Raw genomic sequence first — 22,560 nt, 5'->3', positions numbered from 1 at the left:
AAACACTGGGCTGCCTCCATGTTCTCTAGGTGGTAGCCATTCGCCCTCTGAAGAAGCTCGGCGGGATCTCGGGTAAAGGCTTTTCCCTGGAACATGCAGATGATGACGACGAAGATTCAGATGACATCATAATGTTGGAAAAAAAGGTGAAGTCGTGTAACATGCCAGAGCAAGCGCTGAAGGTCTGCACAAAGGAAATGAAAAGGTAGGACATTAGGAGGACATTCCGTGTGGAACACCACTAAGTCCTCATGCACACGGGACGTTTTTACAGCGGCTGTTTTGGGCTTTTAGCTGTTTTTTCTTTTTTTTTTTCTACAGCCAGTAAACCCCCCAGCATGTTATCCTATGTGTCCATACACCCATAGGATTTAATCTGCATTTTTTGGCTGGAAAAAAACCCCAGAACTAGTGGGAAATGCTCTAACGCTGGTAAACACGGAAAAATGCAGCAAATCAGCACTTTTGGGTTTTTTGTTGTTTTTTTGTTTTTTTTTTAAACCAAATTGTCCTTTTGTTGTTTTTTTTTGTGTAAAAAAAAACGCGGCTAATACAAAAGCGCTAAAATATGCGGAAAAATTTGCGTTTTTAACGTGACTTTATACAGCTAACGCTGCTTTTATTTTTTTTAAACCACCCAGTGTGCATGAGGACTAATTGTACGTTGATTAATGTATTGGTGTGTTATGTTGTCCCCCCAGGCTGAAGAAGATGCCACAGTCCATGCCCGAGTATGCCTTAACCAGGAACTACCTTGAACTGATGTCTGAGCTACCGTGGAGCAAGAGCACTAGAGGTAGGTTCTGGAGAAAAGCAATTGATTTTTTTTTTTTCCATTAGGGCTCCTGTACACTGCGGATGATGAACTCACATTTAGGAGCTGTTTGGCGGTTTTTTTTTCAGCAGCCCCTGAACTCTCCCTAATGTTCTCCTATGGGTCCGTGTACACATCGTCGTTTACAGGCAGTTGAGTTTACAGTCGTTTTTTTTGAACGCCCCAAACTTGCGTTCAGGAGTAGATTTTATCACTTCTCGGCCTTTTGGCTAAGATCAAGTGTAGTATCTGTCCTTATCAGTGTCCAGTGGGGGTGCTCCCGGCCATTCTAGCTTTGCGGGGATGACTGTTGTATAGTACCCTCAATGGTATGATGGGGGTCTGGAAGGCTAGTACCGGGGGGACAGAAACCGGGATGCCCACACGTAGCTGGGACCTGGAAGTAATTCCCCCGAGGAGACCGGAAGGGCCCAGTACCTCCTGATTTGGATGGATCTACCTTGTCTGGCCAGGGGTCGGGAAGGCAGAAAGTCCGCAAACCAGTGCCTCCTGAGTAGACGCCCTCAGGGGTGCCACTAGTAACACCTGGGTGTGGGACCCCACAGTGTGAAGATGGCACAAGGTCACTGTGTTTTCACTCTTTTTGCACAAGCGCCCTAAGGACCAGGCCTTATGGCTAGGATCAGGGCAATTTTTGCTACAGGCCTCACGGCCTTGTCTGTGCACAATTTGGCACGGCCACTTTTTTATTTTCTATTTATTTAATTTATTATCACTCCCTCGTTTTGTCACTTTTTCTTACTTTTGTGTGTGTTTTTCACAGGATGGAGGGTGTGGGTCCTCGGGCCTGCCCTGAAGTCTAGGGGGAGGATGTGTGGCCTTTTGGTTCCTTCCTCCCCTGATCCCTAGGGGGTTTTCTCTTCGGGAGAGCCCCCTGACCAAGTACTGGATGTCCGGCTTCGGCTGGACACAAGGAACGGTGGTCCACCAGGCCTTTTGGCCAGGAGGACCAAATGGGAACCTTGTCCCTGTCAGGAGCTTCGTGCCCCGGGGGATCAGGGTAGCGGTCCAGCCCCTTTAGGGGTAGGACAAAAGCACACCCCTAAGTGCACTTTTTCGTGCGGTGTTTTGCACTTGCACTTTTTTTGTGAACACTTACGTGTTTTTTTGTTATAGTTGCACGTTTGCGGACTTAAAAAAAAAGTAGATTTTACCAGCGTTTCAAATGCTTGTAAACGCGGTTAACCGTGTTTATAAGCGTTTGCGTTTAGAAGCATTTACCTGTTTTATATCCAGATGCTGTCCGGAGCCTTTTTTCATCATCACAAATGCATGCAAAGCGTTTTCTATGTATTCAAATGGACCCGGTACACCAGCGCAGTCAGTTCCAGGTTTCACGTGAGGGAAGAAATGGTAGAACGCGCCGCATTATGCTCATGATGGGATCCATAGTGAATACAACCAGAAAATACAGGTCATCTCAACACATACTTTCGCATGAAAGAAAATATGTTGGACACTGCTGCAATAATTTCTGCACAGAAATGAGCCGGAACACATCCAAACACCACACAAAAAAAAAAGAAAGCTAATCTCAACACATACTGCTCTCTCTGCTTCTGCTCTCTCTATTTCTCTCAAAATGTCTGAAATAGTTAATTTTTTACTATTTTTCAGTGCATTCTGGGCATTTGGGAAGGTCTCTTGAGGTTATCTTTTAAAAACGCTTCTAAGCGCAAACGCGCATAAACGCGGTATGCAAACTCGGCTAAACTGACGGTTTTTTTTAACCTACGTTTTCCAGCAGTCAGTTTCCATCGTTCAGAAGAGTTTTATAATCACCCCGTGTACGTGAGCCCTAAAACGTGGCTTTTTTACCTTGCATTCATTCTTTTTGAATCTCGGTGTTGCTGATCTCCTTCAGCCTAAGGGCTCGTTCACACTTGACTTTTTTTCTAACTCTTGCCAAACGCCCCTAGAGCGTTTGACAAGCGTTGGTCTGGCGTTTGTGAATAGTTTTTAACGCTCCAAAAACGCCGTATGCGCAGTTTTGTGGCGGTTGCTAGGCGTTTGCCAAGCGTATAAAACGCCCCACAAACGCCTATAATGAAGTTTGAATAGTGTTAATGTTCCGCAAACGCCTCACAAACGCCGGCGTTTGCGGAGCGGCACCATATAACATATTCATGTCATTTCAAAACGTTTTAATCGTTATACACGTTAGCGGTTTTTTAAAACAATCCCTGGTCATCCTGCTACGAAAGGCTGTGCTCTGGTATTTCTTGTTATCGGGTGAAAATGGTCTTCTAATTTGGCTCCTGCAATGTTACATGTGCCTCTGTTGGAGACTACATGCAGCCCAGCTGCGCAGGCATGGAGCGTTGTTGTCACCATCAGGACGTCGATCCGAAAAAAAAAAAATTGATGTGCAGACAGCACTGGCGTGCATGTAGACAGGTATTGCCTGAATTAGGCTACGTTCACACCAGCGTTTTCAGCAGGCGGCAGACAGGCGTTTGGGAGGCGTTTTTACCGCTTTCCAAACGCCTCTGAAAATTCTGCACATTGCAGCACATACAGTGGGGATCGAAAGTTTGGGCACCCCAGCTAAAAATTTGTATTAATGTGCATAAAGAAGCCAAGGAAAGATGGAAAAATCTCCAAAAGGCATCAAATTACAGATTAGACATTCTTATAATATGTCAACAAAAGTTAGATTTTATTTCCATCATTTACACTTTCAAAATAACAGAAAACAAAAAAATGGCGTCTGCAAAAGTTTGGGCACCCTGCAGAGTTTATAGCATGCACTGCCCCCTTTGCCAAGCTGAGACCTGCCAGTGTCCCAGACTCATCTGACCTTGCCCCAACAATCAGCACCATGGGTTCTTCTAAGCAGTTGTCTAGAAAACTGAAACTGAAAATAGTTGACGCTCACAAAGCTGGAGAAGACTATAAGAAGATAGCAAAGCGTTTTCAGATGTCAGTATCTTCTGTTCGGAATGTAATTAAGAAATGGCAGTCATCAGGAACAGTGGAAGTTAAAGCAAGATCTGGAAGACCAAGAAAAATATCAGACAGAACAGCTCGCAGGATTGTGAGAAAAACAATTCAAAACCCATGTTTGACTGCACGATCCCTCCAGAAAGATCTGGCAGACACTGGAGTTGTGGTACACTATTCCACTATAAAGAGATACTTGTACAAATATGGTCTTCATGGAAGAGTCATCAGAAGAAAACCTCTTCTACGTCCTCACCACAAAAATCATCGTTTGAACTTTGCAAATGAACATATAGACAAGCCTGATGCATTTTGGAAACAAGTTCTGTGGACCGATGAGGTTAAAATTGAACTTTTTGGCTGGAATGAGCAAAGGTACGTTTGGAGAAGAAGGGGCACAGAATTTAATGAAAAGAACCTCTGTCCAACTGTTAAGCATGGGGTTGGATCAATCATGCTTTGAGGTTGTGTTGCAGCCAGTGGCACAGGGAACATCTCACGAGTAGAAGGAAAAATGGATTCAATAAAATTTCAGCAAATTTTGGATGGTAACTTGATGCCATCTGTGAAAAAGCTGAAGTTAAAGAGAGGATGGCTTCTACAAATGGATAATGATCCTAAACACACCTCTACATCCACGGGGGATTACATCAAGAGGCGTAAACTGAAGGTTTTGCCATGGCCTTCACAATCTCCTGACCTCAACATCATTGAAAATCTATGGATAGACCTTAAAAGAGCCGTGCGTGACAGACAGCCCAGAAATCTCAAAGAACTGGAAGACTTTTGTAAGGAAGAATGGGCAAAGATACCTCAAACAAGAATTGAAAGACTCTTGGCTGGCTACAAAAAGCGTTTACAAGCTGTGATACTTGCCAAAGGGGGCAGTGCATGCTATAAATTCTGCAGGGTGCCCAAACTTTTGCAGACGCCATTTTTTTGTTTTCTGTTATTTTGAAAGTGTAAATGATGGAAATAAAATCTAACTTTTGTTGACATATTATAAGAATGTCTAATCTGTAATTTGATGCCTTTTGGAGATTTTTCCATCTTTCCTTGGCTTCTTTATGCACATTAATACAAATTTTTAGCTGGGGTGCCCAAACTTTCGATCCCCACTGTAGTCCTGTTCACACGGGAGCGTTAGCGTCGCGGCAAAACGGACGCCTCCGGTCGAGTCAGGAGGAGTTGAAGCCTCCTATTCAAGTTTATGGTGCCGCTCCGCAAACGCCGGCGGTATGACCGAGCCGACATCTTCGGCTCTTTCCGTGATCGGTGATCCGCTGTGTCCGAGGGACACAGCGCACTGCCAATCGCCCTCCAAGAGCCGCGCATGTGCGGTGAGAATGGAAGGATATCATATGACGTCCTTCCAGAACGAGAGAACCGCCATATTACTATATGGCAGGTGGGAGGTGGTTAAGGTTCCCCTTTTTGTTTAAAAAGAAAAAAAGCGCACATATTTTTGTGCAAAAAATGTGCTGTCTGCCCATACCTCCCATACGGGCTGGCAGTTGCTGAATGGCAGGAAGAATCAATGAACTATGACAGAGCTCCCCAGCTCCCTCGCTATCAGCAGAAATGGCTGATGGTACTTGTAGTCTATTCATTCAGAGGAAACTGTGAATGATTACACTGCAGGACGCTGTTTTCAAATTGCGACAGTAGGTGCGGGGAGGAAACCCCCACCCTCTCACATAGAGGGGAGCCCTGATGGAGACGTCAGGGGAGGGGGGCACGAGCTGGAGGGAATAGTATGAGCTCAAGTGTTGGTTCGGGTGTTGATGGGTGTAGGCAGTTTACGGAGAAGCGGAAAGATGTCCGCGATGATGCAAGAAGTGGGCAGCCAATGTCGCAAAGGGCGGACGCAAATGTGCAAAATGAAAAGGATACGGGAATCTGTTCAGAGGAAGGTGATCGGTACTCTGGCCTGACAAGGGGATTATCCACCATGACAATGCTCCTGCACATGATGCATTTAAATGTTTACGAGTTCCTGGCCCAGAAATCCATTCTGAAACTTGACCAATCACCTTTATTCCTCCTGCGACTTTTGGCTGTTTCCGAAATTAAAAAAAAATCTTCAAAGGATGCAGATTTGATGACATTACAGACATCCAGCGTGCCGCGACAAAGGTACCTCGCAGCTTTCCGGGAACACGAATTCCAGGAATGTTTCCAGCAGCGGCACGGTTGTCTAGAAAAGTGGACTACTTTGAAGGCGACAACAGCAGCTAGTGTACAGATGAGATAAACAAACATAATTGGGTTTTTTTCAGTCTATTCCGGGAATTAACCGCTTTCCCGCCGCCCTATAGCAGATATACTGCTACAGGGTGGCAGGGGTGCGCAAAATCACATATATGTATATATATATGTGTGTGCATGTATGTATGTATGTGTGTGTGTGTGTGTGATTTTGCATTTCTGGGTAGGGGGTGCGCGCGCCCTACCCGCACCGCTTTGGCTGTCAATCACTGGGGCACCTGGTGATCTCCAAGTATTACCAACGGAGGGAGAGAACTGGGTGTAAACAATACAGTTCTCTCCCGTCAGGTCCTGCACACTGCTTTGCATGGCTCTGCATAGCACAGCCATACAAAGCAGTGTGCTTACAGTGTAAGGCGCTTACACAGCCCACAGTAAAACAGCACACAGTTAACCCTTTGATCGCCCCACATGTTAACCTTTTCCTGCCCAGTGTCATTAGTACAGTGTCAGTGCTTTTTTATTAGCACTGATCACTGTATTGGTGTCACTGGGGATGTCAGTGACACCAAGTCAGTTCCCCCCCAAGTGTCAGAATGCCCCCCGCAGTCCCGCTATAAGTCGCCAATCGCCGCCATTACTAGTAAAAATGAAAAAAATTTCAAAATCCCAGTATCTATACCGCCATTTGTAAACGCTAAAGCTTTCATGTAAACCAATTAATTTACACATATTGGGTTTTTTGGGGGGGTTTTTTTTTGTTTTTTCAGCAAAGACACGGAGCAGAATACATTTTGGCCTAAATTTATGACGAAATTTTTTTTTTTTCAAAACTTTTTACTGGACATGTTTAATAGCAAAAAGTCAAAAATATTGTTTTTCTCAAAATTATTATTATTATACAGGATTTATATTATTATTATACAGGATTTATATTATTATTATTATTATTATACAGGATTTATATTATTTATTATACAGGATTTATATTATTATTATTATACAGGATTTATATATTATTATTATTATACAGGATTTATATTATATTATTATACAGGATTTATATATTATTATTATACAGGAATTATATTATTACACAGGATTTATATTATTATTATACAGGATTTATATTATTATTTATTATACAGGATTTATATTATTATTATACAGGATTTATATTATTATTACTATACAGGATTTATATTATTATTATTATTATACAGGATTTATATTATTATTATACAGGATTAATATTATTATTTATTATACAGGATTTATATTATTATTATACAGGATTAATATTATTATTTATTATACAGGATTTATATTATTATTATACAGGATTTATATTATTATTACTATACAGGATTTATATTATTATTATTATTATTATACAGGATTTATTTTATTATTATTATTATTATTATTATTATTATACAGGATTTATATATTATTATTATACAGGATTTATATTATTATTATTATACAGGATTTATATTATTATTATACAGGATTTATATTATTATTATTATACAGGATTTATTTTATTATTATTATTATTATACAGGATTTATATATTATTATTATACAGGATTTATATATTATTATTATTATACAGGATTTATATTATTATTATTATTATACAGGATTTATATATCATTATTATACAGGATTTATATTATTATTATTATACAGGATTTATATTATTATTATTATTATACAGGATTTTTTTTTTATTATTATTATTATACAGGATTTATATTATTATTATTATACAGGATTTATATTATTATTATTATTATTATTATACAGGATTTATATTATTATTATACAGGATTTATATTATTATTATTATTATTATTATACAGGATTTATATTATTATTATACAGGATTAATATTATTATTTATTATACAGGATTTATATTATTATTATACAGGATTTATATTATTATTACTATACAGGATTTATATTATTATTATTATTATTATACAGGATTTATTTTATTATTATTATTATTATTATTATTATTATACAGGATTTATATATTATTATTATACAGGATTTATATTATTATTATTATACAGGATTTATATTATTATTATACAGGATTTATATTATTATTATTATACAGGATTTATTTTATTATTATTATTATACAGGATTTATATATTATTATTATACAGGATTTATATATTATTATTATTATACAGGATTTATATTATTATTATTATTATACAGGATTTATATATCATTATTATACAGGATTTATATTATTATTATTATACAGGATTTATATTATTATTATTATTATACAGGATTTTTTTTTTATTATTATTATTATACAGGATTTATATTATTATTATTATACAGGATTTATATTATTATTATTATTATACAGGATTTATATTATTATTATACAGGATTTATATTATTATTATTATTATTATTATACAGGATTTATATTATTATTATACAGGATTTATATTATTATTATTATTATTATTATTATACAGGATTTATATTATTATTATTATACAGGATTTATATAGCGCCAACAGTTTGCGCAGAGCTTTACAATAAAATTGTTGGTCTTTTTTTTTTTTTTTATAGTGCAAAAGATAAAAACGCAGAGATGCTCAAATACCACCGAAAGAAAGCTCTATTATTGGGGGGAAAAAAAGACGTAAATTTCATTTGGGTGCGGCGTTGCATGACCGCGCATTTCTCAGTTAATGTAACGCAGCGCTGTAACACAAACAAATGTTTTGGTCGGGGGGGGGGGATCCTCTGGAGGGCGGGGGGTTAGATGGTCACACCTCGTATTATGTGTTTTGTCTAATCCTTCCATACACACATTTGTAGGTTCGGCTCCACGACCTGCAGATGTTTTTTTGTTGCCGTGACCGTGCGGCTCCTTGTGTCTGCTGGGGGGGGTGGGATCTCCATCAGTTTTTGGACTTCGTTGCCTTTCGCCTCTGTCTGTGTTTTCACAGTCTGTTCCCCATGAAAATGATTTTACTTTGAAAACTTTCCGTCCTGCTATCTCATGTCGGCTGTCGCAGCAGTTGTTGTTCCAGGAATGCGGCCAAATCCGCCAGTACACAGTGTGAACCCGGGACTGAGACATTGTCTGCTTCCCATGGGAAACCCTGCAGAGCCGCACACGCTTAGCCAGAGGGCAAAAATATCTCATGAAATGAGAGACGTGACACCCTCCATGAAATCATACACAATATTGTCCACTAAACCCGCTATTACCCACCTTTAGGACGGAGCCCTTAAAGCATCTAATTCAGCGGTCTCCAAACGTTGGCCTCGGGGCCGGATGTGGCCCTTTGCTCGCTTGTATTCAGCCCTTGGGGCTCTGTTTCATCCACTGACACCAGCAATGGGGCACAATTCCCCCCATTGATGCAATCAATGGGGTCATTGTTTTTTCCCACTGATGCTGGGACTTTTTCTTCTCTCAATGGCCACAGTCCAGCTCCCCCCCCCCCCATCAAAAGTATGCAGGACAGTAAACTGGCCCTTTGCTTAGAAAGTTTGGAGACCCCTGCTCTAAACATGGGGCACAGTTCCTCCTGGTGACACCAGCAATAGGGCACAGCTCCTCCCGGTGACACCAGCAATAGGGCACGGTTCCTCCCGGTGACACCAGCAATAGGGCACGGTTCCTCCCGGTGACACCAGCAATAGGGCACAGTTCCTCCCGGTGACACCAGCAATAAGGCACAGTTCCTCCCGGTGACACCAGCAATAGGGCACAGTTCCTCCCGGTGACACCAGCAATAGGGTACAGCTCCTTCCGGTGACCCCAAGGATGGGGCAAAGCTCCTCCTGCTGACACCAACAGTAGGAGACAGTTCCTCCTGGTGACACCAGCGATGGATCATTGTTTTTTCCCTACTAACTGGGACCTTTTCTTATCTCAGTGGACACAGTCCAGCTCCCCCCCCCAACCAAAGTATGCAGGACAGTAAAATGGCCCTTTCTTTATTGAGTTTGGAGACCCCTGATCTAAACAATGGGGCACAGCTCCTCCCGTTGACGCCAAGGATGGGGCACAGCTCCTCCCGGTGACGCCAAGGATGGGGCACAGCTCCTCCCGGTGACGCCAAGGATGGGGCACAGCTCCTCCCGGTGACGCCAAGGATGGGGCACAGCTCCTCCCGGTGACGTCAAGGATGGGGCACAGCTCCTCCCGGTGACGCCAAGGATGGGGCACAGCTCTTCCCGGTGACGCCAAGGATGGGGCACAGCTCCTCCCGGTGACGCCAAGGATGGGGCACAGCTCCTCCCGGTGACGCCAAGGATGGGGCACAGCTCCTCCCGGTGACGCCAAGGATGGGGCACAGCTCCTCCCGGTGACGCCAAGGATGGGGCACAGCTCTTCCCGGTGACACCAACGATGGGGCACAGCTCAATGGCCACGGTCCAGCTTCCCCCCCTAAAGTATGCAGGACAGTAAACTGGCCCTTTCTTTACTAAGTTTGGAGACCCCTGCTCTAAACAATGGGGCACAGTTCCTCCCGGTGACACCAACGATGGGACACAGCTCCTCCCAGTGACATCAACAATGGGGCACAGCTCAATGGCCACAGTCTAGTTCCCCCCCCTAAAGTTAGAAGGACAGTAAACTGGCCCTTTGTTTAGCAAGTTTGGAGACCCCTGCTGTAAACAATGAGGCACAGCTCCTCCCGGTGACGCCAAGGATGAGGCACAGCTCCTCCCGGTGATGCCAAGGATGAGGCACAGCTCCTCCCGGTGACGCCAAGGATGGGACACTCCATGGCCACAGGTGTATACAATCATCCCCTAGGCATGCAGACTGCTTTTACAAACATTGGTGAAAGAATGGGTCGCTCTCAGGAGCTCAGTGACTCCAAGCGTGGTCCCGTGATAGGTGGCCACCTGTGCAATAAGTCCATCCGGGACATTTCCTGGCTACTAAATATTCAACGCTCAACTGTTAGTGGGATTATAACAAAGTGGAAGCAACTGAGAACAACAGCCACTCAGCCACCAAGTGGTAGGCCACGTCACATGACAGGGCGGGGTCAGCGCATGCTGAAGCGCACAGTGCGCAGAAGTCGCCAACTGTCTGCAGAGTCAATAGCTAAAGACCTCCAAACTTGGTGTGGCCTTCAGATGAGCCCAACAACAGTGCGTAGAGAGCTTCATGGAATGGGTTTCCATGGCCGAGCAGCTGCATCCAAGCCTTCCTACACCAAGTGTAATGCAAAGCGTCGGATGCCGGGGTGTAAAGCATGCTGCCACTGGACTCTAGAGCATGGAGACGTGTTCTCTGGAGTGACCAATCACGCTTCTCTGTCTGGCAATCCGATGGACATGTCTGGGTTTGGCGGTTGCCAGTAGAACGGTACTTTCCTGACTGCATTGTGCCAAGTGTAAAGTTTGGTGGAGGGGGATTATGGTGTGGGGTTGTTTTTCAGAGGTTGGGCTTGGCCCCCTAGTTCCAGCGAAGGGAACTCTTAAGGCCACATTTTGGACAATTTCATGCTCCCAACTTTGTGGGAAGAGTTTGGGAATGGTCCCTTCCTGTTCCAACATGACTGCTCACCAGTGCACAAAGCAAGGTCCATAAAGACATGGAGGAGCCAGTTTGGGGTGGAGGAACTTGACTGACCTGCACAGAGTCCTGACCTCAACCCCATAGAACACCTTTGGGATGAATTAGAGCAGAGACTGTGAGCCAGGCCTCCTCCCCCGACATCAGTGCCTGACCTGACAAATGTGCTTCTGGAAGAATGGTCCAACCTTCCCATAGACACCCTCCTAAACCTTGTGGACGGCCTTCCCAGAAGAGTTGAAGCTGTTATAGCTGCAAAGGGCGGGGCCAACTCAATATTGAACCCTACGGACTAAGATTGGGGGGGCATTAAAGGTCATGTGCGTGGAAAGGGCGGGGCCAACTCAATATTGAACCCTACGGACTAAGGCTGGGGGGCTATTAAAGGTCATGTGTGTGGAAAGGCCGGCCGACCAATACTGCGGGCAATATAGTGTATATCTACTGAATACTGATGTAGTTGTTGCACAAAATATGTAAATGATGTATTCCATGGACGGACTCCCAGTGACACCAACAATGGGGCCTAATGACATCAATGAAGGGCCACAGTTTCTCCCAGTGACACCAAAAATGGGACAAAATTTCTCCCAGTGACACCAACAATGGGGCCTACGGACTAAGACTGGGGGGCGTATGTACTCTCCAGCGCCTCAGGATATGCACAGCCAAAAGGGAAGCCAAGGGTACCAGGACAGCGACAACCAAAGGAAATGCTTCAGGGGTGCAGCCCTCCTCAGACGGGGAAATCGGCCACTGGATAGAGAGAAAAAAGGTGGCGCACACACCTAGTGCATTATCCAAGGTTTATTGTAGGAATTAAATCATAAAAACATACTCACAGACGAAGCATGTATCTAAAAAGCATAGAAAAATGACAATGGCCACAACGGCGGGCAAGGTGTTCTCACTGTCAGTGCGGTCAAATGGCTGACGCGTTTCGGGGACGAATCCCTTTCCTCAGAGCTGATGACCAACCTCTGATGCCTCAACAGCAGGGCTCTTACTTTACTTTCCATTCATCGTGCATCAGCATCAGAGGTTGGTCATCAGCTCTGAGGAAAGGGATTCGTCCCCGAAACGCGTCAGCCATTTGACCGCACTGACAGTGAGAACACCTTGCCCGCCGTTGTGTCATTTTTCTATGCTTTTTAGATACATGCTTCGTCTGTGAGTATGTTTTTATGATTTAATTCCTACAATAAACCTTGGATAATGCACTAGGTGTGCGCGCTACCTGTTTTCTCTCTATCTAAGACTGGGGGGCCATTAAAGGTCATGTGCGGGGAAAGGCCGGCGGCCCGATACTTTTGGCAAATATAGTGTATGTGTGGTGGCATTTATGATGACATTGGGGGGGGAGGGGCTCTTATGCATAGGATGATTTTTGATGTAAAGGAGGGACTCTGATATAAAAGGGGGGACCTCCAATGTGATGAATCTTTGATGCGAAGAGGGGCTTCTGATATGAAGCTAATTTCTCCAAGGTGCATCGTCTCAGGCTCAGGTTTCCCATTGATAAGTAATATTTACTACTTTTACACCGGCGTGCCTAAGAGATTTTACATACTTTTAAAGGGTGCCACGACTGTGGAAGAAAGAGGTTGAGAAACTCAGGTCTAAATAGATCATTGTTGTGTTCGAAGAGCTTTGTGATATTTTACGGACGAAGCATGTTAGGTATTTTCTCAGCCTGTCACTTATAAATGACATTTACCTAAAAGTCGGACCTGTAACATGTAGTAATGTATTGTGGCCAGCAGGGGACGGCAGAGTACCACCCTCTGCGCTTCCTTACATAAGCTGTTTACAGTGTGCTCAGAGCCGCGCTATGACGTCTCGAGGTTCTAGTTACACATTTGTTCTTTTATTTATTTATTATGTGTTTTGCTTTTCAGTTAAACTGTTTTGTTTTTGGGGGGTTTTTTTATGGTTATTGTTTTTTTTTTTCTTCTCCAAAGTGGCTGATGACTTGTTCAGGAAGGTCCATAGAATCCGTGTGGAAGCAGCATGCCGGCCTGTCCCCAGACTATAAATAATAACATATTGACGCGCGTCGTGTCATTTCACGTCTCTCAGCCATGCAGCCCGCACTGCGAATGTTAAGAGGCAACAGCTGGCCGATGTATAATATGTATGATGGTGGGGACTGGAGGAATGTTCTCTGCTGCAGAATTATGAGCCCCCCGGGGTCATGGAGAGCGGGCTTCACTGGCCTGTAGTACTGCAGCTACTGGGGGGGGGGCAATTCCCAGCATGCACTGGGATGTGTGGGGGGGGGCTATTCCCATCATGCACTGGAATGTGGGGGGGGCTATTCCCATCATGCACTGGGATGTGGGGGGGGGGCAATTCCCAGCATGCACTGGGATGTGTGGGGGGGGGGCTATTCCCAGCATGCTTTGGGATGTGGGGGGGGCAATTCCCAGCATGCACTGGGAGGAGGGGGGGCAATTCTCAGCATGTACTGGAAAGTGGGGGGGGGGGGGGGAATTCCCAGCACACACTGGGAAGTGAGGGGGCAATTCCCAGCATGCACTGGGAAGTGGGGGGGGCAATTCCAAGCATGCACTGGGATGTGGGGGGGAGGGCAATTCCCAGCATGCACTGGAATGTGGGGGGGCACTTCCCAGCATGCACTGGGATGTGTGTGGGGGGCAATTCCCAGCATGCACTGGGATGTGGGGGGGGGCAATTCCCAGCATGCACTGGGATGTAAGGGGGCAATTCCCAGCATGCATTGGGATGTGTTAGGGTACAATTCACAGCATGCACTAGGATGGGGGGGCAATTCACAGCATGCACTAGGATGGGGGGGCAATTCCCTGCATGCACTGGGATGTGGGGGGGCAGCAAATCCCAGAATGCAATTGGATGTGGGGGGGCAATTCCCAGCATGCACTGGGATGTGGTGGGGGCGAATTCCCAGCATGCACTGGGATGGGGGGGCAATTCCCAGCATGCACTGGGATGGGGGGCAATTCCCAGCATGCACTGGGATGGGGGGCAATTCCCAGCATGCACTGGGATGGGGGGAAATTCCCAGCATGCATTGGGATGTGTGGAGGGTACAATTCACAGCATGCACTGGGATGGGGGGGGGCAGCAAATCCCAGAATGCACTGGGATGTGGGGGGGCAATTCCCAGCATGCACTGGGATGTGGTGGGGGGCAATTCCCAGCATGCACTGGGATGGAGGGGCAATTCCCAGCATGCACTGGGATGTGGGGGGGGGGGGCAATTCCCAGCATGCACTGGGATGGGAGGGCAATTCCCAGCATGCATTGGGATGAGGGGCAATTCCCAGCATGCACTGGGATGTGGGTGCCTTTTGCCGTCATGCCCCGTGACCTGTGGCTTTCCAAGGGGTTTCCCAATCCCGGCTTCTCTGGTCTCCATAGGCTGAGTGTTCCTGGATGACTTTCTTGCAGAAATAAATGTAAATGTTCTCCTGAGCCCAGCCTGGGAATGGGGCGCTGCGACTACAAGCGTGTCTATTGGGCTGTGTCTCTCCTCGCTTGTGGTGAACCGTCCTCCCAGCATGCCCCGAGGCCTGCAAACAAGCCTTGCATGTGACTTTTTAGGCCGATTCAAAGGACATGCATCAATGCAACTGTGTAATCATCCTGAACGTGTTTGTTTGTTTTTTTCTTTTATTGCAGTAAATGTTAGGCCTGGTTCACAACTATTCGTGTTGGGATTGATGCATTTTTTCTGATGCATTTTAGAGCACGGGTTTTGGATGCGTTTTGTTTTTTTTGTGTTTTTTTTTATTCCAATAGGAAAGTATTGATTGCAACTTTGATGCAACTTGAGTGCCAGAGAGTGTAAAGTGGCATTAAAGACACATCGGTATAGCGTAGGAACATTTTCAAATTCACTGGAACTTAGTGGATGCGGGGTCCGGGGAGAGAGGATATAGTGAATGCGGGGTCCGGGGAGAGCAGATATAGTGAATGCGGGGTCCGGGGAGAGCAGATATAGTGAATGCGGGGTCCGGGGAGAGCAGATATAGTGAATGCGGGGTCCGGGGAGAGCGGATATAGTGAATGTGGGGTCCGGGGAGAGCGGATATAGTGAATGCGGGGTCCGGGGAGAGCGGATATAGTGAATGCGGGGTCCGGGGAGAGCAGATATAGTGAATGCAGGGTCTGAGGAGAGCGGATATAGTGAATGCAGGGTCCGGGGAGAGCAGATATAGTGAATGCGGGGTCCGTGGAGAGCGGATATAGTGAATGCGGGGTCCGGGGAGAGCGGATATAGTGAATGCGGGGTCCGGGGAGAGCGGATATAGTGAATGCGGGGTCCGGGGAGAGCAGATATAGTGAATGCAGGGTCTGAGGAGAGCGGATATAGTGAATGCAGGGTCCGGGGAGAGCAGATATAGTGAATGCGGGGTCCGGGGAGAGCGGATATAGTGAATGCGGGGTCCGGGGAGAGCGGATATAGTGAATGCGGGGTCCGGGGAGAGCAGATATAGTGAATGCGGGGTCCGGGGAGACCAGATATAGTGAATGCGGGGTCCGGGGAGAGAGGATATAGTGAATGCGGGGTCCGGGGAGAGCGGATATAGTGAATGCGGGGTCCGGGGAGAGCGGATGTAGTGAATGCGGGGTCCGGGGAGAGCGGATATAGTGAATGCGGGGTCCGGGGAGAGCGGATGTAGTGAATGCGGGGTCCGGGGAGAGCGGATATAGTGAATGCGGGGTCCGGGGAGAGCGGATGTAGTGAATGCAGGGTCTGGGGAGAGAGGATATAGTGAATGCGGGGTCCGGGGAGAGAGGATATAGTGAATGCAGGGTCTGGGGAGAGCGGATATAGCGAATGCGGGGTCCGGGGAGAGCGGATATAGTGAATGCGGGGTCCGGGGTTTAGTAACACTTTAAAAAAGTTTGTTAATCTTTCAAAACTTTTTTTATTTTTTTAAATGCAGGGCAGGAGGTTCTGTCAGTAAAGGCTCTGCCTGTTGTAGGCCAACCGAATGAGCACACATTGCATGCTGACCACGCTGCTGCTGATTGAGAGGCATCTCCCTAGTGGTGTCGGCTCACGACAGGGAATGTTGATCTTTATTATTATTATCTCAGCTACTTATATAGCACCATCAATGTACGCAGCACTTTACATATATATTGTACAATCACATCAGTCCCTGACCCTCAAGGGGCGTACAATCTAAGGTCCCTAACCCTCAAGGGGCGTACAATCTAAGGTCCCTAACCCTCAAGGGGCGTACAATCTAAGGTCCCTAACCCTCAAGGGGCGTACAATCTAAGGTCCCTAACCCTCAAGGGGCGCACAATCTAAGGTCCCTAACCCTCAAGGGGTGTACAATCTAAGGTCCCTAACCCTCAAGGGGCGTACAATCTAAGGTCCCTAACCCTCAAGGGGCGTACAATCTAAGGTCCCTAACCCACATTCATACATACACATACTAGGGACAATATAGACAGGATCCAATTCACCTACCAGCATGTCTGTGGTGCGTAGGAGGAAACCGGAGTACCCAGAGGAACCCGGCGCAGGCACAGGGAGAACATGCGGTTAGGTAAGAAACTTTGCAATAGATTCAAAAAAATATGAGTTATTAAAAAACTGCATACGGTAAGGCATGAAGGCAAACCTACTGAATAAAAAAAAATTGATGTTTACATACATCTATCCCAGCCATGGCACCACCTGCCTGGAGTTTGCATGTTCTCCCTGTGCCTGCGTGCGTTTCCTCCGTTTACTCCGGTTTCCTCCTACTCTCCAAAGACATGCTGGTAGGTGAATTGGCTCCTGTCTAAATTGTCCCTAGTATGTGTATGTATGAATGTGAGTTAGGGACCTTAGATTGTACACCCCTTGAGGGTTAGGGACCTTAGATTGTACGCCCCTTGAGAGTTAGGGACCTTAGATTGTACGCCCCTTGAGGGTTAGGGACCTTAGATTGTACGCCCCTTGAGGGTTAGGGACCTTAGATTGTACGCCCCTTGAGGGTTAGGGACCTTAGATTGTACGCCCCTTGAGGGTTAGGGACCTTAGATTGTACGCCCCTTGAGGGTTAGGGACCTTAGATTGTACACCCCTTGAGGGTTAGGGACTGATGTGAATGTACAATATATATGTAAAGTGCTGCGTACATTGATGGCGCTATAGAAGTACCTAAAATAAATAAATAAATCTAACTGCCCTTAGTGGCAGTTGGCGCCCATGCATGCCCTTTGAGCCCTGGTCTTCCAATGTTTGAGGAACTACACATCCCAGCATGCTCTATATAACAGCCGTCAACATCTGATTTCCCTGCCAGGCAGAGGGCAGCAGGTTAGCCTGGTTGTCGGTGTAATAAAAGGTTCGCACAGATCTGACTTTCATGCAGGATATTGTCTTTCCTGTTTCCACAAACCTTCCCGAAACTTGGATCAGAACCAGGGTACTTGTGATATTTATTTTCTGAGACCTTTGTTCTGTAGCCGGTGAAAGTAAGAGGTGCGGAAAACCTCAGGCTGGGCCGAAAACTTTCCCATCCCCAACCGATTGTATGGGAAAAGAGTACCCGTAGGTGGGCCAATATCAGGTGCAGGGGGTGGTGAAGGATCTGCCCTTCCTGGTCTGTCACACCACTGGAAGCTGTCATTACGTCTCCTTCCAGCAAGGCGAGTGTCTGACTGCAGTGCACCGCATTCCTTTCCTATTCTGATCTGTAGAAAAGGATCTTCTGTCCAGACAGGGCTTTAAGTGCAGGTATTCTACACTGCCCCTGGTCTGTGCCCCCCATCCACCTCCTAGTACCGCTCCGTTTAGGGAATACAGAGCCGAGTATCATTTTGTGGTGTTAACTGATTCCATAAAAATTACTTATTAATATTAGACCCCCTCAGCAACAATAGATCCTTCCTAGCAACAATAGACTCACTACCTAGGAACAAGATACACCCTCAGCACAATAGACCCTCCTCCAGGAACAAGATACACCCTCAGCACAATAGACCCTCCTCCAGGAACAAGATACTCCCTCAGCACAATAGACCCTCCTCCAGGAACAAGATACACCCTCAGCACAATAGACCCTCCCCCAGGAACAAGATACACCCTCAGCACAATAGACCCTCCCCCAGGAACAAGATACACTCTCAGCAACAATAGAACCTCCCCCAGGAACAAGATACACCCTCAGCACAATAGACCCTCCCCCAGGAACAAGATACACTCTCAGCAACAATAGACCCTCCCCCAGGAACAAGATACACTCTCAGCAACAATAGACCCTCCCCCAGGAACAAGATACACTCTCAGCAACAATAGACCCTCCCCCAGGAACAAGATACACCCTCAGCACAATAGACCCTCCCCCAGGAACAAGATACACTCTCAGCAACAATAGACCCTCCCCCAGGAACAAGATACACTCTCAGCAACAATAGACCCTCCCCCAGGAACAAGATACACCCTCAGCACAATAGACCCTCCCCCAGGAACAAGATACACTCTCATCACAATAGACCCTCCTCCAGGAACAAGATACACTCTCAGCAACAACAGACCCTCCCCCAGGAACAAGATACACTCAGCAACAATAGACCCTCCCCCAGGAACAAGATACACTCTCAGCAACAATAGACCCTCCCCCAGGAACAAGATACACCCTCAGCACAATAGACCCTCCCCCAGGAACAAGATACACTCTCAGCAACAATAGACCCTCCCCCAGGAACAAGATACACCCTCAGCACAATAGACCCTCCCCCAGGAACAAGATACACTCTCAGCAACAATAGACCCTCCCCCAGGAACAAGATACACCCTCAGCACAATAGACCATCCCCCAGGAACAAGATACACTCATCAACAATAGACCCTCCCCCAGGAACAAGATACACCCTCAGCACAATAGACCCTCCCCCAGGAACAAGATACACTCTCAGCAACAACAGACCCTCCCTCAGGAACAAAATACACCCCCAGCAACAATAGACCCTCCCCCAGGAACAAGATACACCCTCAGCACAATAGACCATCCCCAAGGAACAAGATACACTCTCAGCAACAATAGACCCTCCCCCAGGAACAAGATACACCCTCAGCACAATAGACCCTCCCCCAGGAACAAGATACACTCTCAGCAACAACAGACCCTCCCTCAGGAACAAAATTCACCCCCAGCAACAATAGACCCTCCCCCAGGAACAAGATACACCCTCAGCAACAATAGACCCTCCCCCAGGAACAAGATACACCCTCAGCACAATAGACCATCCCCCAGGAACAAGATACACTCTCAGCAACAATAGACCCTCCCCCAGGAACAAGATACACTCTCAGCAACAACAGACCCTCCCCCAGGAACAAAATACACCCTCAGCACAATAGATCCTTCCTAGCAACAATAGACCCACTACCTAGGAACATAATATACCCTCAGCACAATAGACCATCCTCCCAGGAACAAGATACACCCCCAGCAACAATAGACCCTCCCCCAGGAACAAAATACACCCCCAGCAACAATAGGTCCTTCCTAGCAGCAATAGACCCCCTACCTAGGAACATAATACACCCTCAGCACAATAGAACGTTCTCCAGGAACAAAATACACTCTCAGGAACAATAGACCCTCCCCCAGGAAGAAAATTCACCCCCAGCAACAATAGATTCTTCCTAGAAACAATAGACCATCCTCCCAGGAACAAAATACACTCTCAGCACAATAGACCATCCTCCAGGAAGAAAATACTCCCCCAGCAATAATAGATCCCCTCAAAAAACCATAGATGCCCACCAGCAGCAAACGTTCCTTGCTGACAACAAGAGATCCCCAGCAGCTTGCATCAATAGACCCCCCCCAACAGTGGATCTCCCTCAACAACATAAGAACTTCAAGGCAAAAGATCCCCCACCTGCAATAAAAAACCCCTGCTGGAAACAATAGATCCCCAGCAGCCTGCATCAGTAGACTTTCCTTAATAGTGGATCCCCCCAACAACATAAGAACCCGCTGCTGTGGATCATAGCCAGCCAACCAATGAGGAGAGAGGGGGAGCGGGCCTAAGCCACGGCTCTGTGTGTGAATGGACACACGGAGCGCTTGGTGCCCCCATAGCAAGCTATTTTTTGCTAAACAAAGTTTCTGTTACAAAGTTTTGTAAAGAAGTGATTTTTCTCCTTCACTGATGGGAACTGATAGGGGGCACTGATAGGCTGCACCGTTATGCGACACTGACATCCGGCACTGAGTAGGCACTGATGGCCAGCACTGAGGAGGCACTGATGGTCAGCACCGAGCAGGCACTGATGGTCAGTACCGAGCAGGCACTGATGGTCAGCACTGAGAAGGCACTGATGGCCAGCACCGAGCAGGCACTGATGGTCAGCACCGAGCAGGCACTGATGGTCAGCACCGAGCAGGCACTGATGGTCAGCACCGAGCAGGCACTGATGGTCAACACCGAGCAGGCACTGATGGTCAGCACTGAGAAGGCACTGATGGCCAGCACCGAGCAGGCACTGATGGTCAGCACCGAGCAGGCACTGATGGTCAGCACCGAGCAGGCACTGATGGTCAGCACCGAGAAGGCACTGATGGCCAGCACCGAGCAGGCACTGATGGTCAGCACCGAGCAGGCACTGAAGGTCAGCACCGAGCAGGCACTGATGGTCAACACCGAGCAGGCACTGATGGTCAGCACCGAGCAGGCATTGATGGCCAGCACCGAGCAGGCACTGATGGCCAGCACTGATGGGGCTACACTGACAGCCAGCACCGAGGAGGCACTGACAGCTAGCACTGAGGAGGCACTGGCGGCCAGCACTGATGGGGCTACACTGATCATCAGGGCACTGATGATCAGTGTAGATGTCCCCTCTGAGAAATGCTGCTTACCGGCTCTCCTCTCCTCATGTGCTGCCAGCATGAGGAGAGTTCTGCCAATAACCGGCATTTCCTATTTACACTGTGATTGGACACCGCTGATCACATTGTGAAAGGCCGCTCTGATTGGCCCTTTACCTGGACACGTGATCAGCTGTGTCCGGTGCGCGGTTCTGGGAGGACATTCATGGCCGTCTTTCGGCTATAGCGTGGTTGAGAACCGCTTAAATAAGCGTAAACTGTTTTTCATTTGTGAGCTCCCGCCGGTGACCTTGTCTAGGCTGGGATGATGTCATCAGTCTGCTGCAGGTAGGAGGAAGCATTTCTGCAGTCTCCTCTCCCCCAGTGATCAGACTGCAACATTGTACCTCTGTAGCAAGTCACAAGGTGAGAGGTTGCAGCTGCGGTAGTGAACTTTGCACTTTTCTGTTAAATTCGCCTTTTTATATGATCTTGGTAACTGGCTTTATTAACCACTTGCCATCTGGCTGCTGTATATAAACGGCCGAACGGTGGCAGTCCAGGGGTGGGTTGCCATTATGGACTGTGCGTGCTACCTGAGAGCGTGATCCGGTGCCTGCTGTGTCCTCTGGACACAGTGGAACACCGATCGTCGTACAGGACCTCTGTGCGAAGTCCCGATCATGTGATCACTGATTGGCCAATCTGTGATCACATGCAGAGTAGTAAGCAAGATGTGACTTCTGACATCATTGCTTACTACCTGTGAAATCTGTGAATGATCACAAAGGTCACATGGTACAGGGCTATTCACAACAGCTTTGTAGAATGTGCCAAACTGTGACCAATCACAGCTCACACAGTAGTTCTCAATGGCTGCAAGAATGCAGCCAGAGAGAAGGAGAAATGATTGCTTTTACAGCCTTTATGGGTGTAAAAGCAATCAGTGTAAAAAAAAATAAAATAAAAAATCTTCATCACTCCCCACAAGTAGTACAGTGTCACCATGGTAACACTGTACTGCTAGGGTGACAGTATGTAGAAAAAAAAATAATCTAAAAAAGAAATGTTTAAAAATTATAATTTTTGGCTATAAACTAATTTGGGTTTTTTTTTTTTTTTACTAAAAAGATAACCGACTAAATTTTGGCCAAGATTTATGATGAAATA

At 46.3% G+C, this 22,560-nt stretch overlaps 1 protein-coding gene and 1 pseudogene across 1 annotated transcript in view; both read left to right on the top strand.

The window, feature by feature from the left end:
- LONP2 (lon peptidase 2, peroxisomal) overlaps positions 1-22,560 on the top strand; it is a 153,578-nt gene that overhangs the window by 18,428 nt on the left and 112,590 nt on the right. The window contains exons 5-6 of the mRNA XM_089662888.1: positions 30-205; positions 702-796. Of these exons, the coding sequence (XP_089519014.1) occupies positions 30-205; positions 702-796 (271 nt within the window). The remainder of the gene's footprint in view (positions 1-29; positions 206-701; positions 797-22,560) is intronic.
- LOC149435222 (U2 spliceosomal RNA) lies at positions 1,025-1,140 on the top strand (annotated as a pseudogene).

Source organism: Staurois parvus, unplaced genomic scaffold, assembly GCF_062004578.1.
Source record: "Staurois parvus isolate SC_StPar_1 unplaced genomic scaffold, SC_StPar_1.0 ptg001581l, whole genome shotgun sequence".
Taxonomy (NCBI): Eukaryota; Metazoa; Chordata; class Amphibia; order Anura; family Ranidae; genus Staurois; species Staurois parvus.
This window is presented reverse-complemented; position numbering and strand designations above follow the sequence as displayed.